The sequence below is a fragment of the Toxorhynchites rutilus genome, chromosome 2 (assembly GCF_029784135.1).
Source record: "Toxorhynchites rutilus septentrionalis strain SRP chromosome 2, ASM2978413v1, whole genome shotgun sequence".
NCBI lineage: Eukaryota > Metazoa > Arthropoda > Insecta > Diptera > Culicidae > Toxorhynchites > Toxorhynchites rutilus.
The window spans coordinates 222,533,996-222,561,437 of record NC_073745.1 but is presented as its reverse complement, the minus strand read 5'-3'; the positions used below and the strand labels follow the sequence as shown (position 1 = coordinate 222,561,437).

Here is a 27,442-nt window from a genome sequence, read left to right as displayed (position 1 = left end):
TAAATCGCCATAGTTAAAATGGCCAAATAGGCCTCAGTGGCGATTCTAGATTTGACTTTGAAAATTATTCTTCTTTAATCCGGCAGAATTTCAAGCCGCGATCCCAGATTTGCGTCTGGAATATCTTTGTGCTGATGGATCCTTGACATTTGGCTTTAACACACGGAACAAGTTTTCAAGGATCCAATTAAGATCGCTATAAAAGAATCAATATAACAATCTACTCTCTTCTTCACGAATCGAAAACATCGATCCCCCTGAAACGTTATGGGTTATGGGTATATTACACATAAGGTTTTATTGAGAAGGGAAGTCTCCGTTTACTACATTGTTGTTCATTAGAATTATTCTTGGGCAGCGATCCCTTGCACTGCACGCAAAAAAAACGAATCAATTTCGACGCGCTTAATAAATGTCACAACACTTCTCCATGCTTGTTCGCTAGAATGATAGCCGGTTAGTGAGACGATTGAACAAAAACGAATAAAAAGATAATCTATTGCAACAAAGCATCGACATTCTTATGGATCACCATAAATTCTAGGCATTCAGAGTAGTTGATTGCAACAATCAGGCTGCTATTACCCATATGATTGATCCGCAGTCATAATATGCTCTATGTGACCGTCAATCGGTAACGTATTCTATTTGTTCTATTTCACCATGATGTACTCAGGTGGAGTACAAGCGGCAGTTGTTGAACAAGATCTAATTTATCACCCACCTGTCAGAAAATGTAACAACTTAATTGAGTTCCTGCAACACGCGTAGGAATGAAAATATCCGAGTTCGAGTCGTTTGGTGGCTTGGTTGCTACCGGATTGAGAGCATTTTCAGGTTCCAACCATTACATTATGCAAAAGCAATCTTTTTTTTTGCTGAACAGATTAAACTTACCCCACAGGAAACAATATATATTCAACTATGAAAAGGCCAAGTGCATTTGCCTAGGAGTTGCAAGCCCGATTGAATCACAAAGCACAAGATTCTCTTCAAGCTCTACAACTACTCCACACATTCTATGAATGAAACGGTAGCCCGTAGTGACATTGTAGGCATAGGCTGTCGGCAGCAGCAGTAGCGCGGTGGGGTACAATGAGACATAACAAAGTGCTTTGAAGCATACCGCTGCTGTTATGGACAGTATCTAGAAATGGAAGCGGCGAACTGACACATTAACTGCCCTAAGTACAAATGTTACCTCGATACAGTGACTAATTGAAGTACTCATTACTTGGTGAATTTTGCTACACTCCCGCTATACGAGAGAGATTAACTTTACACATGATTAAACGCGGTTTCTTGTTCAAACATATGTAAATTATTCAATTATTCAAAGTGAGACATTCGTGTGACTTATCCACTTTAATTGCTCCCGCAATCCCTGTAAAGTGCAATCTGTATAGTATACGACCGATAAAATCGTAAGTTCATCCTCTGTTTGAACATCAAAGCTGCAGCTGCCTAGCTGAATTTTTCATCTCGCAAATGCCAATTGTAACATCATTCAATATGGCTGAATCTCCATCTGAGCACAAAACGGCCTTATGGGATTACACGTTGTGCACAATTGAATTTCGGGATTGATAGTGTAAATGAACTTTGAATAGTTATTATGACATTATTTGATTCTATTTTTATATCAATTTAAATCAATATATATACATTATCTATCTCATTATGAGATATATTAGGCTGTCAAAAAAGTCCTGCGGTATTTTTTTTTAATTTTCATTTGTTCATAAAATTAGTTACAATCATCTGTAAAATTAGTTACAATCAATCATATGCGCCGTTTTGTTCGATGACTTGTTCCCAACGAGATGCCAACTTCATAATACCCCTGTTATAGAAGCTCGCTTCCTTATTGGCAAAAAACTCGGATAGCCAATTTTCACAGGCCTCTTTTGTGGCTAACTTCTGACTACCTAGCTCGTTCGCCATGGACAAAAACAGGTGGTAGTCACTTGGTGCAAGGTCCGGACTATACGGCGGATGCAAAAGAACCTCCCATCCGAGCTCCCGGAGCTTCTGGCGCGTCACCAAAGAAGTGTGTGGCCTGGCGTTGTCCTGATGGAAGACAATGCGGCCTCTATTTATCAAAGATGGCCTCTTCTTCATGAGTGCTACCTTCAAGCGGTCCAGTTGTTGGCAGTACAGGTCCAAATTGAGCGTTTGGCCATAGGGAAGCAGCTCATAATAGATTATTCCTTGACAATCCCACCAAACACACAGCAGAACCTTCCTGGCCGTTAATGAGGGCTTGGCCACCGTCTGAGCCGCTTCAGCGGGCTTCGACCACGACCGTTTGCGCTTCACGTTGTCGTAAGTGACCCACTTTTCATCGCCAGTCACCATCCGCTTCAGAAACGGGTCAATTTTGTTGCGATTCAGCAGCGATTCACATGCGTCGATACGGTCAAAGATGTTTTTTTGCGTCAACGTGTGTGGCACCCATATATCGAGCTTCTTTGTGAATCCAAGCTTCTTCAAATGGTTAATAACGGTTTGATGACTTATCCCCAGCTCTTGGCCGATGCTACGGCTGCTACTATGCCGGCCTTTTTCGGCGAATTCAGCGATTTTGTCGCAATTTTCGACGACAGGCCTTCCGGAGCGTGGCGCATCTTCGACGACCTCTACACCAGAACGAAAACGTTGAAACCATCGTTGTGCGGTGGAAATGGAAACTGTATCGGGTCCATAAACTGCACAAATTTTATTGGCAGCTTGAGATGCATTTTTGCCTTTGTCATAGTAGTACTGTAAAATATGTCGGATTTCCTCTTTATTTTGTTCCATATTTGCGATACTATAACTCACTAACGACTTAACCAAACAAAACACTGTCAAGGACTATATTATAGCGCGCAAAAATACCTTTCCAACAAGCTATAGTATGACTCGATACAATGAATACAACTAGAACTACGCGCTTACAACGACACCTCGCGGAAATACCGCAAGACTTTTTTGACAGCCTAATATATTCCAACGCTTCGGTTGTTTGAATGGCGGAGGTCTTTAAAAAATCCCCTTTTAATTTTGTCTTAATTTTAATCTCAATAAAGAAAAGTCATCGCGCTAAGGAACATCCGTTCTGATTTATCTGATTGATCAATTTCAATTTCAAAAATCGATCAGCTGTCAACAAATTAGAGATTGTTGATTCGAGAAAAGGTTTGGATTGTGAAGAACAAGCCGTTGTCGTAAAGGGGCATTTCATGAAGAACCAAGAGTGAATTTTTGTCCCAGTAGTGTATCTACTAGAAGAGGTATTATCAAACAAGGATTGGCAAAGTCATACTCAACTCCAAATCGCCAAGGGACTATGAAACCATTAATCTTCGTATTCAGTTCGAAATGTGTTTTTGCTTCTTCCAGCAGTTTCTTCGTCAACATAAATAAAAATCATTCGGACGTTTTCGTCGCTATCTGCTTTACTTTGTCCGTGTTCATTTTTCACCGAAAAGCATATAGAAATGTGACCCCCCTCTCATACTGAATTCATTTCTCTCTTTCTCATTTACAAATTGTAGATGAGTTCACGGTAGGTAAACAATGGAGCCATCCATTAATGGTGTAACAACTTTTTTGCATAAGAAATCAAGTTTTCGTTTCAATTTGTATGGACGGTAAAATAAGATTATATACGTGGGCAACGAAGTACATGTCGGGGTGGAGTAGTAGTCAAATTGAATGAAAATAAACCTATTCGAAACGAAGAGACTGACAGGAACAATAATTTTCATGTTTCGTTTTCGAAAATGTTGGACCCTGCTATTAAGTATTGACAGAAATGTGTTGTCAATGAAGCATTTATCCAAATTAAAAAATGCTTCATATTCAGTTCATACGGATGTTTATATACGTTTCTTAAGGGGGGACCCCGGACTGGAAAATCTAAAAAATCGAATTATTGTTTTTTGCATTTTTAGGAAGCTTATGTCCACAGAAATGTTGTCCTAAAAGGAGTTTCCGATATTTGACGTCGTTGGAAAATTACAACCAAAAGTATGAAGTCACCTCAAGGGATATAGTATTGTTGTACGAATTTTGAAACATTTTTTCGATTTTTTATGAGCTTCGGCGATTTTTCATGAAAAATAACTCATTTTTATCAAAAATGGTCACCATTTTGACAATTTTTCGAATCATCAAAAACCCCTTATGTAACGCTCTAGGTATTGTCCTGAAGTTTCAAAATATTCCATGGAATTTGTTCTACGACACCCCGTTGCTTAAGAACCGATACCACCAGAAAGGTACCGATTTTCAGACAGCATCTATGCATCCAGCCGTCAATAGCGTAATAATCATGATTCGTGCACTTAAAAAAATGGAAAATGGAAAATATTTTCCGAACTTCCAGACAGGGGTCCCTCCTGTCTGGGGGGCAAAAATGATTTGTTTATGCTCCCGTGAATCACAACATTGTTTACCCATCTATCAAGTACAATGCCTGCGACGACTTTTCACTTTTCATTGATAACACCACAAAAAAATCACACACTTACCCAAAATATACATCATCGTGAAGCAGTTGTCGAAGGCAAATCCAACCAGGAACCGGCAGAGGGCGAACTGCCAGAAATTTCCAACGAACGCGGTCACTACGCCTGCAACAAATCCTATCAGGTTACACCCGGCTAGGGCCGGGATACGGCCGAATCGATCGGCGATCCAACCGAACAGCAGTCCCCCGACAATGGCACCTACGAAGAAGATCGACTGTGCTAGCGTGGAGAGGTAGGTGTTCTCGCAAACCCAATCGAACTGGAATGAGATTTGGGGAAAAATATTTGGTTAAGGTTTGTGATATTCAATCGTTTTGGTAATTAGATTGATGAATAAATGTGATCGACGGAGGAATGGATGTTTTTTTTAATAGTATAACGTATTGGATAATTCTCTATTGTGAATTACTAATATTCAAGACGTTCCCACATTAAGGTTTGTTAGAATTAACATATGATAGAGGGGATTTTTTAACTCTGCTAATGATAATGATGGACAGTCTAATCAGACTTTGATCGCCGCAACGATAATATCACACAGATTGATGGTTCTCATTCATTAAAAAATGTTACGCTAATGTCGATTTAAAAGATCTTTCACACGCGATGTGACAGAAGTCATTTCTCAGATCTTCATCTACATCTGAGGAGATTCAACATCACCGCGTATTGTAATATGGGATCGATTACAATGATTTCTATACACAATGAATGAGACAACGTCTCGACCCTTTCTCATAAGCATGTGTTTTTGGGGTTTATTGTAGATTCATACATAATTGTTTTTTCAACAATCGTGCGTGTGATGAGCAAGAAAACATTTAGCATAAGTGTTGTCGGTGTTGAGTTTCGATGAGAACTCAAGACAAATTTATTCGAAGCAGTCAACTCTTATAATAATTGAAGAATAAACAAATACCAGAGGGGATATTTCAACGCTGCCGATAATAATGATGGACAGTCTAATCAAATTTCAAAAACCGCAATGATTATAATACACAAACCGATGATTCTCATTTATCACAGTTGTTACGCTAATGTCGATGTTAAAGATTTCCAGATATCGTTTGGCGATTATTTCTTGCGTTGTGATATTACAAACGCTTACAACTTTCCAAAACAAATTAGCTCTTCTTTACGATATGAAAAATATAGATTTGAAAAAAAAACGATGCGAAGTCGATTAATTCTTCATAACAACATATCGAGTGTAAATTAATTGTGTTTAGAGCACATTTAATTTTGCGCGCAGTCGAAAACAGCAGATTTGTTTCGAGATTTTGTTTTATGATATTCGTACTAAAAATTTCACGACTAGTTGACCCGGCGAACTTTGTCCCGTCCATTTTTTTTATAACAATGTTCCCGCTTACCAACACCGCCTTCCATTTATATTTATATAGATAGAAGATATTGGAACGCGCTGTTTCGCCTGAAAATCCATTTCCACCTTCGAACAAAGATCAATTTCATCAGCGCAAACATCAAATGGACTAACAACGCTTATCATGATGTAATTGTAGAACATATGGGAATTCCATTTTCCGAATTTTCTCTACGCTATATTGATCTAAGGGAAGAGACGAATTCAACAAAATAGAAACGGCTCCTATTGAACCATCTCTTCCTCGGGTTTTCCACTTACCAACACATTTGACCTTCCTTTTTTATTTATATGCATGATATTGAGATAGCTACAGTCAATTCATATTATTAGGTGTGTAACTATGTTGCCACTGTCAATATATGGTCAACTTCGATTTCCAAGCCAAGCTTAGGTATATGGGGTCATTTGAATGATTCGTGCAAAAATAAAAACTACTAAATATTTTTTTATTTTAGTTTATTGACAAAAAACATTTTAAGCTTATACACTTCTTCGGGTCTCTAGTTTGTGGATTAATTCCGAATAATAAAATGTATCCAAGTCTGAAAGTTAATTGTACAATTAATACTACGTTTTGGACCCGTAAATTGGACGTCCAAGCAGCAACGATTTAGGTCTTGGAAGACAATATTACACGGGTCATTGATTAGATATTATTCGAAATGTTCGAAAAGATGGTGGAACATTGGACCTCTTGTATGGATTAACGAAAGTTTTGTACTTTTTTGCGAATTCCATTAAAATAGTCACCTTCTAATGTATGAAGCGTGTTTAATTAGAATTGAAATAAAACAAAAATTGCAAAAAGTGTTGAAAATTTTGGCCGTAAAACATTCCGCAATATAATTCATGGCAACCCTGGCTTACGATGATTTGTTTCTGTTAGCAGCCAGCCTATGTTTAATGAATCCAGGTTATGTTTCATATTTTTCTGTCTGGAATGAAATGCTGGCCCTTACCTCACCTTTCGTTGTTTCGGGACAGGCAAGGACAGTAAAAGTGAACTCGCGAACAGTGGTGCTAGGGAGGAAGATTCGTTCTATTCTTGACAATCGAGATGGGATTTCAATGACAAAGGAAAACGTTTGGATTTATCACCCATGAAGGAGTATAATGTGCTTGGAGTATAATGTGCACATACCCCAAAAAAGCTTCCTTTCTTTTTTTTTTTTATTTTAAAAGGGAAATTCGAGAAAACAAAGAAAATGCAGCATGCAACAGGTACTAATGTCTAGAGACCTAGTCTTCCATGGTGATCTTTTTCCTCTGCGAAAAATTATAGATTACAGAAAACGTCAGTTCCTTGTCTCTGTCCTGCCACAGTACTTCAGCTTGACCGTTGTTCTCGATGCTATATAAAACCATTTTCGCCATAGTTCGGAGAATTTTCAGATGATGAGTTCTACTCCATATTTTGACCGAGATTTTTTTTATTCCATCTGTTTATTTATTTAGGCTCATTTATCACTTCAGCTGTGATAGAGCTGAATTTATTATTGTATATTTTGATCTTATCGATAACATGTTGTGAATTCTAGAATATCGTCTTCCCGGCTCAAAAGTATTCCTATTGTTCGAATATTCACAGTTGGACCGCACACAGCGGAACAGTTAACATGTGGTTTCCATTGTTGTGTTATAAATAGCACCAGTTGCAGATATTTTCTGCTGCTAGTAGCAGAGCATGCTAACTCTATAACCTTCGTTATATTGGGTATGCAAGGAACATTCAAAAAACCAAATTGTAGGTGTTTATTAACTATAGAATCAGATGTAAATACATTACTACTTGACCACATTATCATCAATTTCGCTTGAATTACTTATTCTATATCTAGTTCCACGCAGATGATGTACTCAACGAAACACAGAGTTTCGCAGAAAAATCGGTAGTGTTGAAAAGTAAACTTCTGAAAGTGTTACGACAGCCCTCGGCTGCTAATCACGTCACTGAAAATAGTTCCGGCGTTATTTTACAACTGTCTGAACCCTAAGCTGAATTTATATGATTCGATGCAAATATAATTAGATTCCTGTGTTCCTGTGTTCGCAATCGTTTATCTAATCACTTACCAACAACATTTTGTCAACAGTCCATATCTTTTTTGAATTTGGTGGCACAGTTGTCTTGAAGAATCGCGCTAATAAAGGCGAATTTGTGACATCGCGCTTTTCAAGTTATAACAATGTCTCCACTATGTAGGTTGGGGTCGTTTAACATCCGTTTGAGCGACTCGTAGTCGATATCCAGTGATCAATTCCTGATGCTAAACGCTTAGCTGATCCGCAGGTTCATCATACCATTTAGATTGATTACTACTGGAATTGAACACCGCCACCCTCTCTCCCTCTCTAAAGTTATCCACGGGGTATCTGTTGCGCTCCTTGTGCTCAGTTATGCTATTATAAAAATGAATGTCCTGCCTCTCAGCTCTCTAGTTTCTTGAATAATGGGGTGTTTAATTTGACGAAATCTGAACTGCAGGCAGAAAACTGGCAAAATCACAATCGATCATTCCTCCCGCAAAGCCCGATATCGTTGTCAAAATATAGCACTGTCACACCTGGTCATAGGATTCGGTGATAAAGGGGATGTAATATTCAGAAGGGGTTATATCCCAACTAATATGAACTCGAAAAATTATGGAAGTATTCTTCAGGTTCTACCAACTAACTATCGGCTCTCCTAGCAGAGCGAAATCTGAACTACTGAGCGTTTAAGAGATTCTCCCTTTCTAGCATTTCGGTTTGCCTTTCCTTCTATGACTTTTCCCATGCAGATGAGTAGCGTTATAAGTCTATAATCACTGCTGCAAGATGTGTTCTCCATGGATTCAGGAATGGGTGTGATGATCCCACAGTCTTCCACATAGTAGGGATGATATCGCATATCTTTCTCCCTTAAAGATACTTAAGTTCCCAGAAGAAATTTTCCGTCTCAGCGTAGGTATTAACTTGCATCATTTATTAATAACTAGCTGACCCGGCAAACTTCGTCCCGACCAAAAGAGTCAAATTACCATAGAAAATTTATTGCCCCCTTAAACCTCCATATACCAAATTTGGTTCCATTTGCTTAATTAGTTCTCGAGTTATTCAGGCTCCTCTCCTTTAGAGAGAGGAAAAGATTGTCAAACCACCAATTATTGCCTCCTATTTGGTTCCGTTTGCTGAATTAGTTCTTGAGTTATGAAGAAATTTGTGTTTCATTAGAGAGGGAAAGGAGTGTCGAACCACGATAGGAACCCCCCTACACCCAAAGTTAATTTTTAGCACATTTTCTGGCATCCCGATTTATTACATTAAATGAGCTGAAAGATAACATAAAATGTTCTACTCCCTAATACATGTATATCATTTGTATAATATATATGCTAGAGCCAATATGTGGGAGCGAAACAGGAGACACATTTAAATGAAAGCATATGAAAGCTTTTCGTATAGTTTGCCAAATACACGGCCCAGACAGAGAAAGATATATTCTCGTTCATGTTCTTCTTTATCGGCTTAGAAAACACCTTCCAACTTCATTTTATAATGAGGTGTAATATTATTACGCTCCTTTAAAAGAGTAAAGAAAACAGAAAGAGATGTCTGCTCGCATACATACAAACCATTTTTAAGCTTCAAAATAGCTCATTATTTGCGCATTTGACTCTCATGACCAGGAAATGGCATCTTTTCTACCAAAGATGGCAAGTTTTCTGCCAACGCTAGTTTGGGTGTAGAGAGATCAGAAGAGTGTTGAACCACCTTAGGAACGTTTCTTACCCCCAAAAACCTCCAAATGCCAAATTTGGTTCCGTTTACTTGATTAGTTCTTGAGTTATGCAGAAATTTATGTTTCATTTGTATGAAGGACCATCGGTATTTGTGTTACCATCCACCAGCCTGATGGACTCTTGAAAAGATTGACTCTTTATAATAACTTTTTAGCCGAAAATTTCGAGTTGATCCCGCTAATGCTGCATTTCAAATACACCTTGTATCAACTCGTTGAGTCATGAGGAAGGAAAATAAAGCTTCGTTTTGACGTAGAAATACGTCTATGGGGTACCAAATAAGAAAACTTCACTTTTCTATGAAATAATGTTAACGTTCAGAACTGTTTTTGCTTCGAACGGATTTTGATTATTTGCAATTTGCAAATTATCGAAAACTCTCTAAGATTTGATTGATATGATATATAGTGCAATTAGAGATTTTTAGTTTTTCCTAACATATGTTCTGCCCATGTATAATTACTGCGAATCGGTCACTTAAAATGCAAATGCAAAGGACAAACAGTGCCACATATGAACAGACGCTATGGAGAGAGCAAATATTGCAATAAAAGCCGATCACGATGGACACTTTCTGACACGGCCAGAGCGTAAAAGGGAAGCATTTGAAAAAGCGAGAGGTCAACAGCACTTCGGGAACGATAATGTGTTGTGTGGTGAATGAAATCGAGATGCAATTTTGTTCGTAACTTCAATTCCGAGGAGGAATTCGATGAAATGATACAGAGCGTTTTTATGTCGTTTTTGACATTTTGTGCTTTTGACATTTTTGACGTAGGACTAACATATTATAGTGACTTTCAACACATTTCGGTTGGTTCGTCACTTTTACTTCCATTTTTGGAAGAATGTCGGGAGTGAGAATTGAACTCGTGATCTCTGCGTGAGAGGTATGGAAGTTACTTCTACGCCAGATCGCCTCCACGCGATTCGGTAGTAATCTAGCTAGTAATCAGCTGAACGTTAAGTTTAAGTTTTATAAATTAGTCTTTTTCAAGGCTAGAGGCGGTTGAACTGCAATAGATTGAAATTTCTATAACTCAACACACACACCCTCTCCAATTTTTAGTTTCTTTCTACCCAGCGAAAACTTTCTAGCCAGCTGGAGACGATTTGGCGTAGTGATAACATCTATACCTCTCACGCAAAGGGCACGAGTTCAATTCTCACTCCCGACATTCTTCCAAAAATGGAAGTAAAAGTGACGAACCAGCCAAGAGTGTTGAAAGCCACTATAATAGAGGGAAAAAAAATCTAGCCAGCTTCAACTGAGAGTTAATTTGGAATTCAACTGATTTCCTTTGGATTTTTTGTTGTTGTTCTGCGTGAGGTGCTTCATAGTATAATTTGTGGATTATTTTTTTGTAAAATATGTTTTGGGAGCGTTGGAGATGTAATTTTGCTATAAGATGCTGGAAAACTAGCTGGATATTCAATTTGTTTTTTTTTAAATTGGCAGCCCTTGGTGTAGACCTGGAACGAAACTTGGCAACTGGCTTCTTACTCTCTTTAAGCTTCTTATTCTACTAAGCAGCATTTTCAACATCACAAGAACATTCCACTCAAAAGTTATTTCGAAAGTTTCGATGCATTCTGAAAAAATGTCTGAAGTGACAAACAAGCGGATTGGATTAATATTCTTGTAGTCCCACATCAAAAATGAGCTCGTGTCCTGATGTAACCCTCTAAAGTTTTTAGTTATCATTTCGTGTTAAGCTGTGTCAGTGTTAATCAACCCCATTCGATTTGTATTTAACGAAGATTTTTTAAATGAGCAAAGATACATAGAATTGTTAAGATAGGATGTATACTTACATCGGTGGCAGCCGTCGCATATGGCACGTCAGTGAAATTGTGTTCCCAGCCATGCTTGCACGATTGAATAGGCCACGACGGATCGGCTTTACGGATGTTGTTAGCCAATACTTCGGTGAAATTGACTGCGTACATCGAACACTTGCTGTAGGTAGGAGCACCGTCGTCAAACTCAGTTCCATGCTCATAGTGAACAGGAATTGCTAAGGCACGTCTGAAATTATATGAGAATGGAAAAAAAGTTTAAATCAGCTGCATATGTGGTGATAATTAAAAAGCTTATGTTATGTTTTTTGATTATTTCTGATCATTATTTCCCGTTACCGGGATACGACAGCCTAGAAAAAAATACTATAGCTGCTACACAAACATATGCAATAAATATGAATATCTGCGTTCAATCGGTGGGTGAATAAACTTGAGCTCAAACGGTTCCGGTACAATAAATCTGTTACTAATTTAAAAGCCATGTCAATTTGTTTTCACGAGCTTACGCGTTCATTTCATGCATCACGAGTTTGTAAACAGTCTCAAATGAGCTTCAACTAATGTGAGGAGAAAAAAACACATTATGAGCATCGACTCTCCGAGCAAAATCGGGATCAGGAAGTCATAGGTTTATAATAAGTCTTTCTTAGCGAAAAGGAATGTCGTCGTCGTACGAAGCGAGTTGCAACTGGCGCAAATGGTGTAGGCTCACTAAGCTTAATATACAGGTATGGCAATCTAGTTTTTCCACTTTTTACTTTAAACATGTGTGCCCAGCAGCTGAACTTCTCTCGGAGCCATCCCTGAATGGCGCGTTCTTTGCAACAACAACAACAACGACGACGAAAAAGTGATTGTCCTTAGAATTCTGAACCGATTGGTGTGTGCAAAGGAAGTTTCAAGGCTAGGTTGTTGTTTCTAGCAGAAAGAGGTTTATGTAGATCGGTTTGAAGTGCGAATAATTTTTACGGTTAAACTAGTCGAGAATCCTGTAGCAGTCGGATCGGAACTTTGAACCTGTTCGAAACAACGTTTTATGAAATATGAGGTCGCATTGTAATCATAACTCGTATACTCGCGCACGTTGTCACAGACCTAAAGTTGAACTTCTCTATAATATTGTTATTGTGTACTTTTTATGAGTTATTGTTTTTTTAATTGTAGAAGAGGATATAATTGAATGAAAAAACTCCAGAAAATATGTTATATTCAACTTCATTCACTTTTAATAGTCATCTAAGAAGGCCTCCTCAAAAAAGAGTAATTTTTGATACTCCAATCCAAATAACGTAATTCGACTTTTTTCCTTTTATTAACTGAAAGAAACAACTGAATATAATTCATGAAACTAGAAAAGGCTTTGAAATAACACAAAAACGTTTTAATCGATGGAGGTTTCATTGGGGTAAGAATCAGAACATACCACAACTGCATGCTCGGAAGAAACATTATTTTTACGCTGCATTAAATTTATGCAGTTCTAACGGACAAACTAATGTCCTGGAAAAAAGGTAATGAAGATGGTCGAATTTCGAGCGACATAGCATGCGCTGCCATAACTATTTTGCAAATAGTGACGTCAGTCGTTGTGTTTATCATTGATCGCCCACCGCATCCATGTGAAAATGCTATTTTCAGGAAGTAATTTATCAATGAAAAACATACATTTGTGTAGAGCTCCAGCTGAATATGAGGCTAATGTGATAGCGTGAAGTGAATATTTGTGAAATCACTTCGAAAAAGACGGATAAAAGTGATATTTCCATGTACCATTTTCACTCCCCCACGTTCATAGAATCAAACGAAGTTTCCATATTTTATCGTTATGAAGTTGATGTTTCGAAGACTCTCAGTGTCGGTGTGTATGTTGTGAGATAATAATCGCCATTTAATCAGAATTTCACCGAAAATGTTACTGCTTTCGAGAACTAAGCATTCGACTGCTCTCTGGACATTTTTACCACATGAATAATCGAAATAAGCCACGATATAATTGTCACCTGTTAGAAAACAACCAGTTGAATGATTTCATGAGAATTTTGACTCAAATTATCATGCAACCGTGAGTACTTTCAACATTGTTTTGTTTCTTCCATATACATTCCATATAGAATGCAAATGATTACGACACGATATTTTGCTTGCCAATACAGATACACTTCGCTTACTGCTCCACCTCTATATGTAACTCATTGCGGACAAACCATGATCAGAATTGATGTCGTCGAGATGCATTAATTAAATGATTAAGATTGTCAAGACATAATAAATGCGCAACAACACTTAAAGAATTTATAAGGCACTGTATTTCACACGTGAAAGCTGTGATTTATTAACAGCGGAACGAGTTTTTTAAAATTTTTATGACGAAGATTTTTACCGTCGAAGTTTCATACGAACGGATAATTTAATGTGGGCATTTTTTTTGCAATTTGGTTTGAATATTTTTAATGAACCTGACGAAGCTTTTTTGAACGGATTATATTATGTAGACTATTTATTTTTTTATTATCTTTTTTTAATTTGTATTGATCTCTATTATGTCTGTCATCTTGGTGATGATGGACTATTATTATGTTTATTTTGTAATTTTTTATAGTTGTAGTAGTTGAAAGAAAATAGTCTACAAAAGTTTTTTGCGTGGCTCGCGTGGCACAGATATAAAGGATATTAAATTGAAAGTTTTTTGAGTGTCGTCTAAAAATTTTTCGTAAAGGAAATTCTCTCGATTTTTCTGAATGAGAATATTCAGAGTCATTCCAAAACAAGGCTGCAAGGGCCTCCGGGACCGTATTGGCTCTATGGCGGACATGATTGAGTATTGGCTTGTCTTTTGACATTACAATTTTTTGATCTTATATCTGTAAATAGAATCAGTTTGTTTTTTGTGTTTGCTAAACTGATTTTAATGTTGGAAAAAAGTATCTTTTAGATAACTCATCTTGCTCAAACCTCTGTAGGGGAAGGAGGCGAGGCCATCATCATCATCATCTTATCTTGTAGCATGATGTTTACAAAATTTTTAAGTGTTATAATCCAGAAAGGTCTGAATATGTACCAAATAATAATCTGGTGATTGATAAAAAGTTTGCTCAAATGAGGAGCGCATTGACAGCAATAATAGGTGTATTTCATAAACCTTTAAAACATGTGAATCCGTAAAAATCTGCCGTACAAATGAAACACAAATTTATGCATTACTCGAGAATTATTCAAGCAAATGAAATCAAATTAGGCATATCGAGGTTTTAGGGTGCAGTAAATGTTTCTATGGTAGTTAGACTCTCCACCCCCCTCTCTAAGGGGAGGCTGCCATACAAATTAAACACAAATTTCGACATTACTCGAGAATTAATCAAGCAAATGAAACCAAATGAGGCACATTGAGGTTTTAGGGTGCAATAAATGTTTCTATGGTGGTTAGACTCTCCACCCCCTCTCTAAGGGGGGTCTGCCATACAAATGAAACACAAATTTCTGCATTACTCGAGAATTATTCAAGCAAATGAAACCAAATTAGGCATATTGAGGTTTAGGGTGCAATAAATGTTTCTATGGTAGTTAGACTCTCCACCCCCCTCTCTAAGGGGAGGCTGCCATACAAATGAAACACAAAGTTGTGCATTTCTTGAGTATTAATCAAGCAAATAAAACCAAATTTGGCATGTGAAGGTTTTAGGGTGCAATAAATGTTTCTATGGTGGTAAGACTCTCCACCCCCCTCTCTAAGAGAAGGCTGCCATACAAATGAAACACAAATTTCCGCATTTCTCGAGAATTAATCAAGCAAATGAAACCAAATTTGGCATGTGAAGGTTTTACGGTGCAATAAATGTTTCTATGGTGGTTAGACTCTCCACCCCCCTCTCTAAGAGGGAGCTGCCATACAAATGAAAAAAAAACTTTCTGCATAATTCAAAAACTAATCAAGCATATGGAGCCAAATTTGTCATGCCAATGTTTTAGGGGACTCGAAACTTTTCCATGGTGAATAAACACTTCTCCCCTTTCTCTGAGGGGGGGGGGTCTGTCATATAAATGAAACACAAATTTCTGCATAACTCGGAAACTAATCAAGCAAATGGAGCCATATTTGGCATGTGAAGATTACGGGGCACGAAACGTTTCTATGGCGAATACACTCCTCCTCCATGTTATTTGCAAGTGGTTGAAAAATCTTGAACGAGAATTGTGTCTGAAAATAATCTAATATTATAATGTTGTGTTTTGTTAGAAATACTAGGAATTTTATAGTAAAAGGGGTCGAATAGAAGATCAATCAATGAACAGTTCTGCGGTTGGACCCATGAAGTTGCACATAGTAAGAAAATGTGAATGTTTGAAGGTATTAATAACAAAAAAAACAATTTTGGGCGGGACGAAGTTTGCCGGTTCAGCTAGTATATATATCAGCTAGTATACTATATACCTGATTCGACACAGGTGCGCTGAACTAGAGTATTCAAAAAAAGTGGACAAACTAACATCATTTTCATTATAAGATAGTCAAACATTTGTATTTTATTTTTGCAAGTATGAATCTAACGACGCCCTTATTCTTTCTCCGTTCAATCCGGTGACAAAAAGGACTAAAATAAAGTAAGCGTAGTCTTGTAATAATATCATGCAGAATAGGTCGTAAACTATAAATCATAGTGCTAGGATAAAGATACCATATATTTAGTATCGAATAGTGTGACCCTATGCAGAAAAAAGTTAATAAAAAAGAAGAATAAATACGCTTTTGAAACATAAATCAGAAATGAAAATGAACTCTAATATCTAATCTCGGAATATCTTGAACGAAAATTGTGTTTGATAATGATTTCATATTATGAATAAAGCTCCAGCGCAAATGCAAGCAATTGTGTAGAGAAATATTTAATTTGGGGTCAGGACTATGTCTCCTAAGAATTTAAATAACCTCATGTAATAATTTTCATTCAAATTTAAACTATTCAAAATTGCTTTCGATCTGGTAATCTGATAAAGAGTAAATTACTCCAAAATACGAATGAATTATTTTGACGTTTGATTCGCGTCAAAGCAAGATTGTCACATTTTCATCGCGCGATGGAATTTGAGTCAAACGGATTCCAGAATGCAAAAATCGAGTTCAATCGAATTGTGAGATCCGTTTTAGTTTTAAATCAATGGGTTTCTCGAATAGGGGACTGTTCGATATTGTTATTACAAAAAACTTGATTCATGGTCCATGCGGTGATCTGAAACTTTTACCGCCTCACATGGCAGATGGTTAAAATACAAAGCGTCTTCCTGAATATTTCTCCAACAACACGATCACAAACGTAGGTGGATATCCAATATATTAACGAGGAAATCCTGATAATGGCGATCAATCTTTTACAAACATCAACAACGCAGATAAAATCGTTGTGAATTACCGTAAAACGGAGGTAAAAACGTAAATATTTCTGAAATGTTTTGTTCAATCTATTCCCAATTTTTATTAAAACCAGTACTGGTACCAAGGTTATAAAATGTTCTGAAGGGTTGGGCGAAAAAAATTCCTTAAACGTTAATTTGGAAAATTTCAAAACATACTTTTGGAGTGAAATTGATCAATCTATTGTCTCCATGATTTTTTAGTGTAATATGCACGAACTTGTGGACTGATTCCGATAAAACTTTAAAGGGTTCTCAAATAAAACTAAATGGGGCTTCAAATTTGGTTCAGCCGTTTTCGAGAAAACTGAGCCGCAACATTGGTTGTCTAGTTAAAAAAAAGTTGAAGGTGCTTTTTGGTAAAATTGCTTTTTTTTACTTGTTTTAATAGTAATTGTAACAATATGATTATTATTTCAACTCGTAAAGAATCAGCCGAATGTGAATTAATATGTTTAGCGTCTATGATTATCGTTGTGTTTATTGATTTCTCGATCTCACAGTCCAATGCGCGAGTATAGAAGGGTTAATGCATCAGTTATTTTGAACATTGAGCAAATTGTTTAAATTAAGGATACTGGAGTCGCAAACATATATTGGTTCGTAAATTGTAGTCGGTTCTACTCGAAAGAACACGTTCAATAACAATCGAGAGGTATCTTTTGTTTATTTTGGCCAATCTGCACAATACCCAGACGTTTTAATTATTAATACTTTCTACATAGTATTCTTGTCTCTAAGATCAATAACTATCGAACATTTAAAAATGTTTACAAATAATTCTCAAACATAATAATTGGTTCTTCGCTGTTTCGGTAGTTAAGATCAACCGACAATAATGATTGTTTTGAAATCTGGGTTCGTCAATAATATGTTTCCGGTTGTTGCAGAAAATCAAATATTCATAGCTAATTCTTAACAATTAACTAATCAAGTATCTAATTTAATTAATTGAGACCCGGAATAAGATCAGAACTATGTTACATGTCGTCTCGGTAGTGGAAATAGACCAAAAAAAACGTTCGTAATGAGTACTGTTGAATTCACCGGCATTGCAACTGCCAATTGCGAATAACTATCATAATTATCATCACCATCATCAACAAGCATTGATCACATGCGGCGAATCAGCTGAGTGCCGTTGGAAGCTGCTGATTGAAAATGGCAGATTAATTGCTCCACATCGTAGGATCGTGACAAAGTCCGCGCCAGTGTTGATTTGTTAGTTTTGTTTTGATCTGGTCGACCGCGAAGTGGAAAGAAAATGCCAAAACCGAGAGAGACAACGCGAGTCGATGCGGAAGCCCAGCGAACCACGAAACGACTCAATGAGAGATTGGAAGATATAAATTGGCCGGCTGCATAACAGCAGTTCGTGACTCATAAGCGACGACGGGTCCGAGTATTCGGTGACGAGAAGGTCAAGAATGGGCTTTGTAAAGCCGTGTGAAAGAACAAATGTTAAACGGTTCCTTGCTTTGCCGAACGCGCCTCGAACGAATCGGATTTGTTTTAGCAGCGACCTTCTGTGGGTCTTAGCAGCCGGAGGGTTATGCTATTAAATCTCTGCTAAGGTGTGTCTCTGTGACAGGTACTTCCGTTATTTTAATTAAAACTGTGGGAAGATAGAATCCAGTGAATCTTGTGTTGTCATGGATGATACTCTAGGTTTGATGTTATATTTGATCTATCCCCGGTGACTATCAAACTTGAGTATATGCAGTAACCAATATTATATTTGCATTTAAGCATTTGTATGTATGCATTCTGATTGCACAACTGCATTTAAAAAGCATTAAATCTGCAGTTAGCAGTAGAGTAGGTCATATAGTTACCATAAGCATGATTTTTAGAAGCATCTAAATTTGATCACATGCTGGTTCGTAATGCTTTTTGGTTACCTGAAATTAACCAGTAAATAAGGGGTTCAAATTTAAATTCATTTCCCAAGACAACTAGAATAGTATTACCCCGAGGCAAATTAATTATCATTTACATATACAAAACGATACGCTGATAAATTATTTCAGTTACTATGAAATATGTAACCATAATAATGTTCAAAACAATATGAATGATAGAGCAAAAACACTATCAGCACGAATTATATAGCAGGATATTGTTTTTATAGATTGAAGATACTTTGAATACATCTTGAAATAACTCAATAAAAGAGTCTTACATACAGGTAATTTGAAGACTGTAAAATTCCATCATTACTCACAGATTACCTCATGTGGAACATCTCCTGAACACTAATTGTGCTATATGGATTATTCAACCAACAAACTGGAAATAACCTGTAGCCGTATTATGCGATAGTTGGAAAATCAAATTAGACCGTCGTACAAAATATAACCCAACAAAGCCGGGGCTAGTTAATTCTACATCGCAATAGTTGAAGCTAGCGTGTCAATATTTTCGCTAATCACTTAGTAACATGCAGGTATTAACACTTCACGCTAGCTTTACACAAAGTCATAACTCAAAATTCCGAAACAGGGCGTAACTTTTTAGTCAAAGCAGTAAATTTCCGCCGCTGGCGGTCATGTTCAAGGGCGGTTCAAGTGCTTGGGTCATTAGACTTGTGATACTTTGCGGATAATTAAGAAAACATACGTCTCGACATTTGCCAATAGTACTAATTGACAACGAAAATACAATGCGCTCCCCTATTTTTTGAAGTGCTTCGATGAACCCCGTTGATATATCATAAACGCGGAAAAAAGACCCCACCATTAGATGCCGTTTTATTTGTTTGCCGTACCTGTCAATGGTCCATAACGAGCCAATCGAGTTGCACTTAATTAGGGTGCGTTCGCCATACAAAAAACATAAATCGACCGTTCTAAAATCGGCTACTTAAAGGTGGCGGTGGGCTGTGACCGGTGACACACAAAAAAAACTTGTGCTTACTTTTTTCAAGCTAGATTAACTTGTTTTCCGAGGGATACCACAGAACAGCGCAAGAACATTGGGCAAGACAATCGAAATGGTGTGGCAGCAGGGCAGTTAATCAAATTTTGCGCCTTTCAGAAGCGAGCAGCGAGACTTCCGCATGGTCCGGTGTGCTTCCGTATTAATATTTACGCTTTACACCTGGTTGAACCGATGGATTGCCGGGGCAAGCCGGTATAGATTTTATTGCTACACACAGCGTTCTGCCATCCCAACGGATATGAGTGAATTTTTGAATGAAATGGAAAGTTTTATTTACTTTATTATTTGGGATATTATTTTTTAACACACTTCCTGCCAAGTGTGCCGTATACGCCCCGTGCTGAACTTTTCCCTCAACCCATGAAGCAATTTGTCAGTGTGATGTTCAGCCATGTATTTGTTAGAATAAATAGAAGAAAATGTCGGATTTTTTTTCCTCGAAAAAGCAGTGATACATGCAAGATTTGAAAATAAACATTTTTTTTGTGAACTATATATTGCCGTTCTACGCCTAGTTGTTCCATGTTCCAAAATTAGCAACTGAGAAAAACGCAATCAAAGTTTTCTAGCATGTTTGTCTACTGGAAGCTTTGAGTATTTCAGTTTGGCAATACACCGGGTTTTTTTATGAATAGTAAACTATTGTTTAATGAAGAATGAAGAGTGAAGTGAAGAGCTCCCCTCAATTGAATCAATCAAGCTTGATTACGGTTCAAAAATACATACTGGGACAGTTATGCCTAGAATAACAACATGGGACAATTGAACTTGATGTTGTTTTTTTAAATACTGGGAACAAACAATAAGTTTTTTGGTGTTTTTCCGAAAGATTATGCATAAAACATCGTTTGAAGGGAGTGATCTGCAACACCTTTCCAGAATATAAATCTTATTGTTATCAGGCATTCACTAACAACGTGTACACGTGTTCTGTTAAACTTTTTTTATTTGTTTGAGAACTAGTTCGTTCTTCAAAACTAGAAATGACTGCATTAGTCCTGCTGAAAGCGGGACATAAAATTCTTGTACTTGAACCGATTCATTTATTATGAATCTACAAATAATACATATAGGGACAGTTATGCCTAGATTATCAACATAGAACAATTGAGCTTGATGTTGTTTTCTGAAAAGCTGGGAACAAACAATAAGTTTTTTGGTATTTTTTCCGGAAGATTATGCATAAAAACATCGTGTTATGAAGAAAAGTGAAAATTGTCAAAAAGTAACATGGGACAACTATGCGTAGAACGGTAGTATATATGTATTAACTTAAAATGTATTTTAATGTGATGTTTTTTTATAAAAAAAGATTCTGTCCCGTGAGACAATTATGCGATCATTCAAACAACATGAGACATTTATGCAAACAGTAGTTCTGATACTAATGAACAATCTTTTCCATTACACCAAAGTTTCACAATGGCCAAATTCTGCTGATTTTCATCCCACATTCCTATGCATTCAACGCACTGTGCGTTGGCTTGTGTGGGTGACTACTTTATCTGATACTGAGTACCGTTATCCATTACTCATAGGAGCACCGTAAACAGGTTCTCTAGACATCAAGCTTCGTCGAGGAAAAGCACAAACTGATACTTGGTTGACATGGTTTCTTGCTGTGGTGGCTGAGAAGATTCGGGTTCCGTTCTTAGAGGACCATCATTCTGATGGCAAGTACCGGACAAGGTGTTTTCCTATTACGCCAAGAAGACATTGGCGTACCTCGAGGAAAAACAGATACCATACGTACCTTAGGAACGGAACCCGACCAATTTGGCCCAGTGCCAGGATTCGAGGATTTTTTCGGCTCCCTCAGTGCCCTGGTGTACAAGAATAATTGGTGGGCCACGGACACCAAGCTGCTGACCACGAGGATCCGGAATTGCATCCGCATCCGGAGTGCCGTCCAGCGCTCTTTTGAGAGTATCTCCATTAAGTTGCGCCGTACGGCTGAGCACGGTCCCTTTGCCAACATTCACTGACTTTTTTTTAAGAACATTCGTTGTGTTTTTAATAAAAAATACTGAATTACCTGAAACTTTATTTTTTTACTATATCACTGAAGGAATACTCATTTTTTATTGTACACCCGTAAGAGGGATAGTAGTTGGATTTGACCATTTGAATAATATTTTGGCCCATGAGCTGTAAGAAGGCGATGATTTTTTTTTTCGATTTTCGAAACATTGCCCCTCCCTATCGAGAGGGCGCCACATAATTTCTGGCTACGACACTGCAACATACAAATAAATCAGTAGTTATTTTACGTTTACCGACTGAATTTTGTATGATTCGATTATCCGGAAAATTCGATCATCCGGAGTGAAAATAAAATCAACATTCCGGATAATCGAGTCCGACCTGTATTCGATTATTCGAATTAATCGAACGATTAACCGACGTATCTACGCACAGCCGGTTTCTTGCTTGCAATTGTTTTAACATTTGTTTCGTTCGCCCCAAAGTATATTGAAATAACCTGCAGATATGCTACATTACTCGATGATTACTCGAAAATTTGTGAGTTGTTTATATTCAATGTTAGTGTTTATTATCTATATGAATAAAAATGGAAGGTCAAATGTGTTGGTAAGCGGAAAACCCAAGGAAGGAATGGTCCAATATGAGCCCGTCTTTATTTTGTTTTATTCGTCTCTTCCCGTAGATGAACGTTATGTTATGTTAAAACTGAACGGCTGAAACTCACATAATTGATGAAGATTATATGATCAGTACAAAATTCCGGGCTATAAAGTTGCAAAAGAATCAGTCAAATTCAACATTCTGCTAAACGAAGATGTTGAAAATAACTGGTTCTTGACAATTTCAGTTGAAAGAGGCATGCAGATGGGGAATTATGGAATTATATATCATTCCCCCAGTTCTAGTGACCAGCGTTTTCTAAATATTTTGGAAAACTGGTGGGAAAGCATTGTTGATTGCAGTAAGTTAAATATAATTGCTGGTGATTTTAACATTGACTGGCTTAATGTCCGATATTCGAATCAATTGAAACAATTATCACATTACTTTACCTTAAAACAATCTGTTAACGAAGCTACGAGAATATGTGAATATAGTAGAACTCTAATAGATCACGTGTATTAAAATTTTGCTACTGTCCATTCTTTTACAGAGGCCAAATTCAAAATAACTGATCATGACACAAATTTTTGTTTACATTGAGAATGGACAGGATGACCGTGATGGAAATAGAATAAAAATTAAAAACTGGAATAGATACTCCAAAGAAGCCATGTCTCAGCTTGTTTCGATAAGCCTGGATTTTGAGGCAATGACGGGACATCTGAATGATAAAGCAGCTGTTCTAACCGATATTCTGAGAGAGTGAACCAATAAATTAGTGGTTGAAAAATATATTGAATTAAACAATTCGAACAGCTGGTACTCTTTTGATCTGCTGCGTCTCAAACGCAAAAGAGATGAAAAGTACAGAAAGTTTATAAGGACTAATTTAGAAAATGATTGGAATAGGTATACCTTCGCGCGGAATATATATATTCACAGGCCTTGAAAAGGACTAGAAGTGAATATATACAGAGGAAAATCAATGAACATCAAAATAATAGCAAAGAACTATGGAAGTTATTAAATTCTAAAAATAGTGTACCGCGATCCATAGTTTTCGAAGGGTCAGAAGAGCAGTCAGACCAAACTATTGCCGATAAATTCAACAGTTATTTCGTCAATAGTGTTCTGCTGATCAACCAAAGTATTGGCTTGGTCAGTGAACCTGACGAAATAATACATCCGATTAATATCAATTGTAGACTAGATTGTTTTTCACCCATCACTTTTGCTGAGTTAAGAGATATTAGTTTTTCATTGCAAAAATCGGCTGTTATCGATAATGTCAACGCAAAAGTAATACAAGATTGCTTTCAAGTCATTGGACACGATCTACTGTACCTAATAAATGAATCTCTACGAACTGGGCACGTGCCAACGGTTTGGAAGGAATCCCTTGTGATTCCGATCCCCAAAGTTAATGGAACGGATAAAGCCGAAGAGTACCGCCCTATTAATATGTTTCACATATTAGAAAAAAATGTTAGAACTTGTTGTGAAAGTCCAGCTGATGCATTTTGTAGATAACAATAATTTGCTAATACCGGAACAGTCGGGATATCGAGAGGGACACTCTTGTGAAACCGCTCTGAATCTGGTGTTAGCAAAATGGAAAGAGAATATCGAGGCGAAAGAGATAGTCTCTTTGCGGTATTTCTGGACCTTAAACGCGCTTTTGAAACAATTTCTAGGCACTTATTGTTACAAACTTTGGAGCGCAATAGAATTGTAGGAATGTCGTACAAATGGTTCGAAAGCTATTTGTGCGACAGGACTCAAAAGACTCGTTTTAATGATTCTTTTTCCGATCCCATCGGCAACTCACTCGGGGTGCCGCAGGGAAGTGTCTTAGGGCCCATTTTGTTTATTTTATATATAAATGATCTGCGACGGGTTTTACGATATTGTGATATTTATTTGTTCGCGGATGATACTGCCCTGTTCATCGCAGCTAAGGATATAAAAGAAACCGAGGATCACATAAACGAAGATTTGCATTCTCTGGCTCAGTGGCTTAAATTTAAACAATTGAAATTAAATGTTGGCAAAACAAAAAACATGCTAATTTCTTCAGTAAACTCCAGTATTGACGTAAATTTTGAAATAGATGGTGAGACATAATTTTCAAGTCTCACATTAATAATGTCATCAAGAAGATTGCCAAGAAGTACGGCGTTTTGTGTCGTTTGAAAAAAGAACTGACGGTGAACAGTAAAATTAAATTGTATAAATCTTTGATCTCACCGTACATAGACTTTTGCTCGTCGATCCTATTCCTTGCAAATAATACACAATTAACGAGATTGCAGCGTTTACAAAATAAAATTATGCGTTTGATTTTAAGATGTAATAGATACACTTCCTCTAATTTGATGTTGGACGCGCTACAATGGCTATCTGTGAAGCAAAGAATTTACTATTTGACAATGGTGTTCATCTTTAAAATTTTAAACGGTATGCTGCCTCGATATTTGTGTGATCGAATTGAAAGAGGAAGTGATGTTCATAGATACAATACTAGAATAGCGGATGATGCAAGAACACCTAACTTTAAATCCAGTAGGTCGCAGAACTCGTTGCTATACAAAGGAATACATTTTTTCAATTCGATGCCCAGGGAAATAAAACGAGCGGCAACAATGGCAGAGTTTAAGCGAATGTGTATTTCCCACATTAAATCTGTTTTGTAAACAGGGTTTCGAAATTTTTTTGTAAATTAATTTATTTATGTTTACTAATTATTGAAATTTAAAAAAAATACAGGTATCTCAAACTGCCATGTTCGTACTGATGATGATGATGTTTTTTTTATTGTATTGTAGATTATTAAAAAAAAGTCAAACGAGCGTTGTCTACGAAAGTTTGAGCCTCGCGCGCGTTTGGTGAGCCTGGACTAATGTTAATAATGAACACTGGCAGAAAACTGACACACAATGAAATTTTATGTAGGGTCTGAAGTGGAAACTGGAATTGGGATAGCTCATTCAGAATTGTCGTAAACTATCTTTCATCAGATGGTGGTATCGATTATTTCTGATTGTAGCAGATCTCTTTTATGTTCTAAGTTGAAACATACATGGTTCAAGGGGTTGAATGTAGGTCGTGATTTCATTCGCAGTGATATCTCGGCATATGTCCAACCACTACAACCTAAACGCGCATCTTTATCGCATTGGGCTCGCAGCAAGCAATCTATGTGATTGTTACGATGGCTACCACGACATCGAGCATGTTGTCTGGTCGTGTATCCGGTTCCATGCTGCACGCTCTCAGCTCTCCAGAGCATTGAGGGCACAAGGCAGACAATCGGATCGGCCTCCTATCCGATCTATAACGAACGAAACAAATGTTAAAACAATTGCAAGCAAGAAACCGGCTGTGCGAAGATACGACAGTTAACCGTCCGATTGATTAGAATAATCGAATACAGGTCGGACTCGATTATCCAGAATGTTGATTTTATTTTCACTCCGGATGATCGAATTTTCCGGATAATCGAATCATACAAAAATTTAAAAGAAAATCTGTCGGTAAACGTAAACTAACCACTGATGTATTTGTATGTTGCAGTGTTGTAGCCAGAAATTATGTGGCGCCCCCTCGATAGGGAGGGGTAATGTTTTGAAAATCGAAAAAAAATCATCGCCTTCTTACAGCTCATGGACCGAAATATTATTCAAATGGTCAAATCCAACTACAGGGCGGACTCGGTCATATACAGGTTCGGATTTATTTTCACTGTATATAACCAAATCCTGTATATAATCGAGCCCAAACAGTTTTTTTTAATCATTTTTCATGCATATATTTTTTGTTTTTTGAATATAAAAGAAGAATTTAATTTATGATTCATCCCCTTGAAGTCGTAAAGTACCTTTTCCATATAAAAAAATCCGAATTCATTCGGGAGGTGATAGAGGATCATATTTGATGAAAAAATCCTTCTACGCAAATGTTCGAATTTCAACAATGCCAGAGTTATAGAACTCTGTTGCTTCAAACTGACGCTATATTTAAAAGTGCGCTACAGACGACGATTCTGTTGCTTCCATTAGAAAGATGAGAAAGTTTAGTACAGGATAGTTGTGAAACATCTAAATTAATGGATTTAAATAACATTTTGGAAGTGAAAAACATCAAAGTTAGTAATTTTTAATGTGTTATTTTTAATTTTATCCTAAACATTTACATTGGATATTGGTGGAAATTCGTCAATGGTTTGTCAAGGGAGACCGCTATGAGTACTCTTTGGAATACGGCTAGGAGAATGCGTGGCTGGAACCATACCAATGAAAGTGAGGAATACTCTGACCGTTGGATTTTCAAATTTGCAAGGAAGGTTTGTCCCGATTCTGTTCCTGCACAAAGCGTCGTACGCGATATTCCGCTCCAATGCGATTATGAGAATTTTTCGATGGTAGAATTCTCAATTGCCCTCCTCTCATGTAACAATTCAGCTCCGGGGTCGGACAAGATTAAATTCAACTTGTTGAAGAATCTTCCCGACTTGGCAAAACAGCGTTTGCTGAACTTGTTCAACAAGTTTCTGGAGCTGAATATTGTCCCGCATGACTGGAGACAAGTGAGAGTGATAGCCATACGAAAACCCAGCAAGCCGGCTTGCGATCACAACTCGTATAGGCCGATTGCAATGTTATCCTGTATTCGCAAATTGTTAGAGAAAATGATTCTACTTCGTTTAGACAAGTGGGTCGAAATGAACAATTTGCTGTCAAATACGCAGTTTGGCTTCCGCCGAGGTAAAGGGACGAATGATTGTCTCGCGCTGCTATCATCTGAAATCCAAATCGCATTTGCTCGCAAAGAACAAATGGCTTCCGTTTTTCTCGATATCAAAGGGGCATTTGATTCAGTTTCCATGGAAATTCTCTCAGAGAAGCTTCATAATCGTGGACTTTCACCAATTCTGAATAATTTCCTGTACAATTTACTGTCAGAAAAGCACATGATTTTCTCTCATGGCAGCTCGAAATCTTCTCGTTACAGTTTTATGG

General features: G+C 37.3%; 1 protein-coding gene across 1 annotated transcript in view; it reads right to left on the bottom strand.

Annotated features, from left to right (window-relative positions):
* LOC129764441 (organic cation transporter protein) overlaps positions 1-27,442 on the bottom strand; it is a 77,854-nt gene that overhangs the window by 27,533 nt on the left and 22,879 nt on the right. Inside the window, exons 2-3 of the mRNA XM_055763519.1 lie at positions 11,502-11,715; positions 4,518-4,776 (exon numbers count right to left, since the gene is read on the bottom strand). Of these exons, the coding sequence (XP_055619494.1) occupies positions 4,518-4,776; positions 11,502-11,715 (473 nt within the window). The remainder of the gene's footprint in view (positions 1-4,517; positions 4,777-11,501; positions 11,716-27,442) is intronic.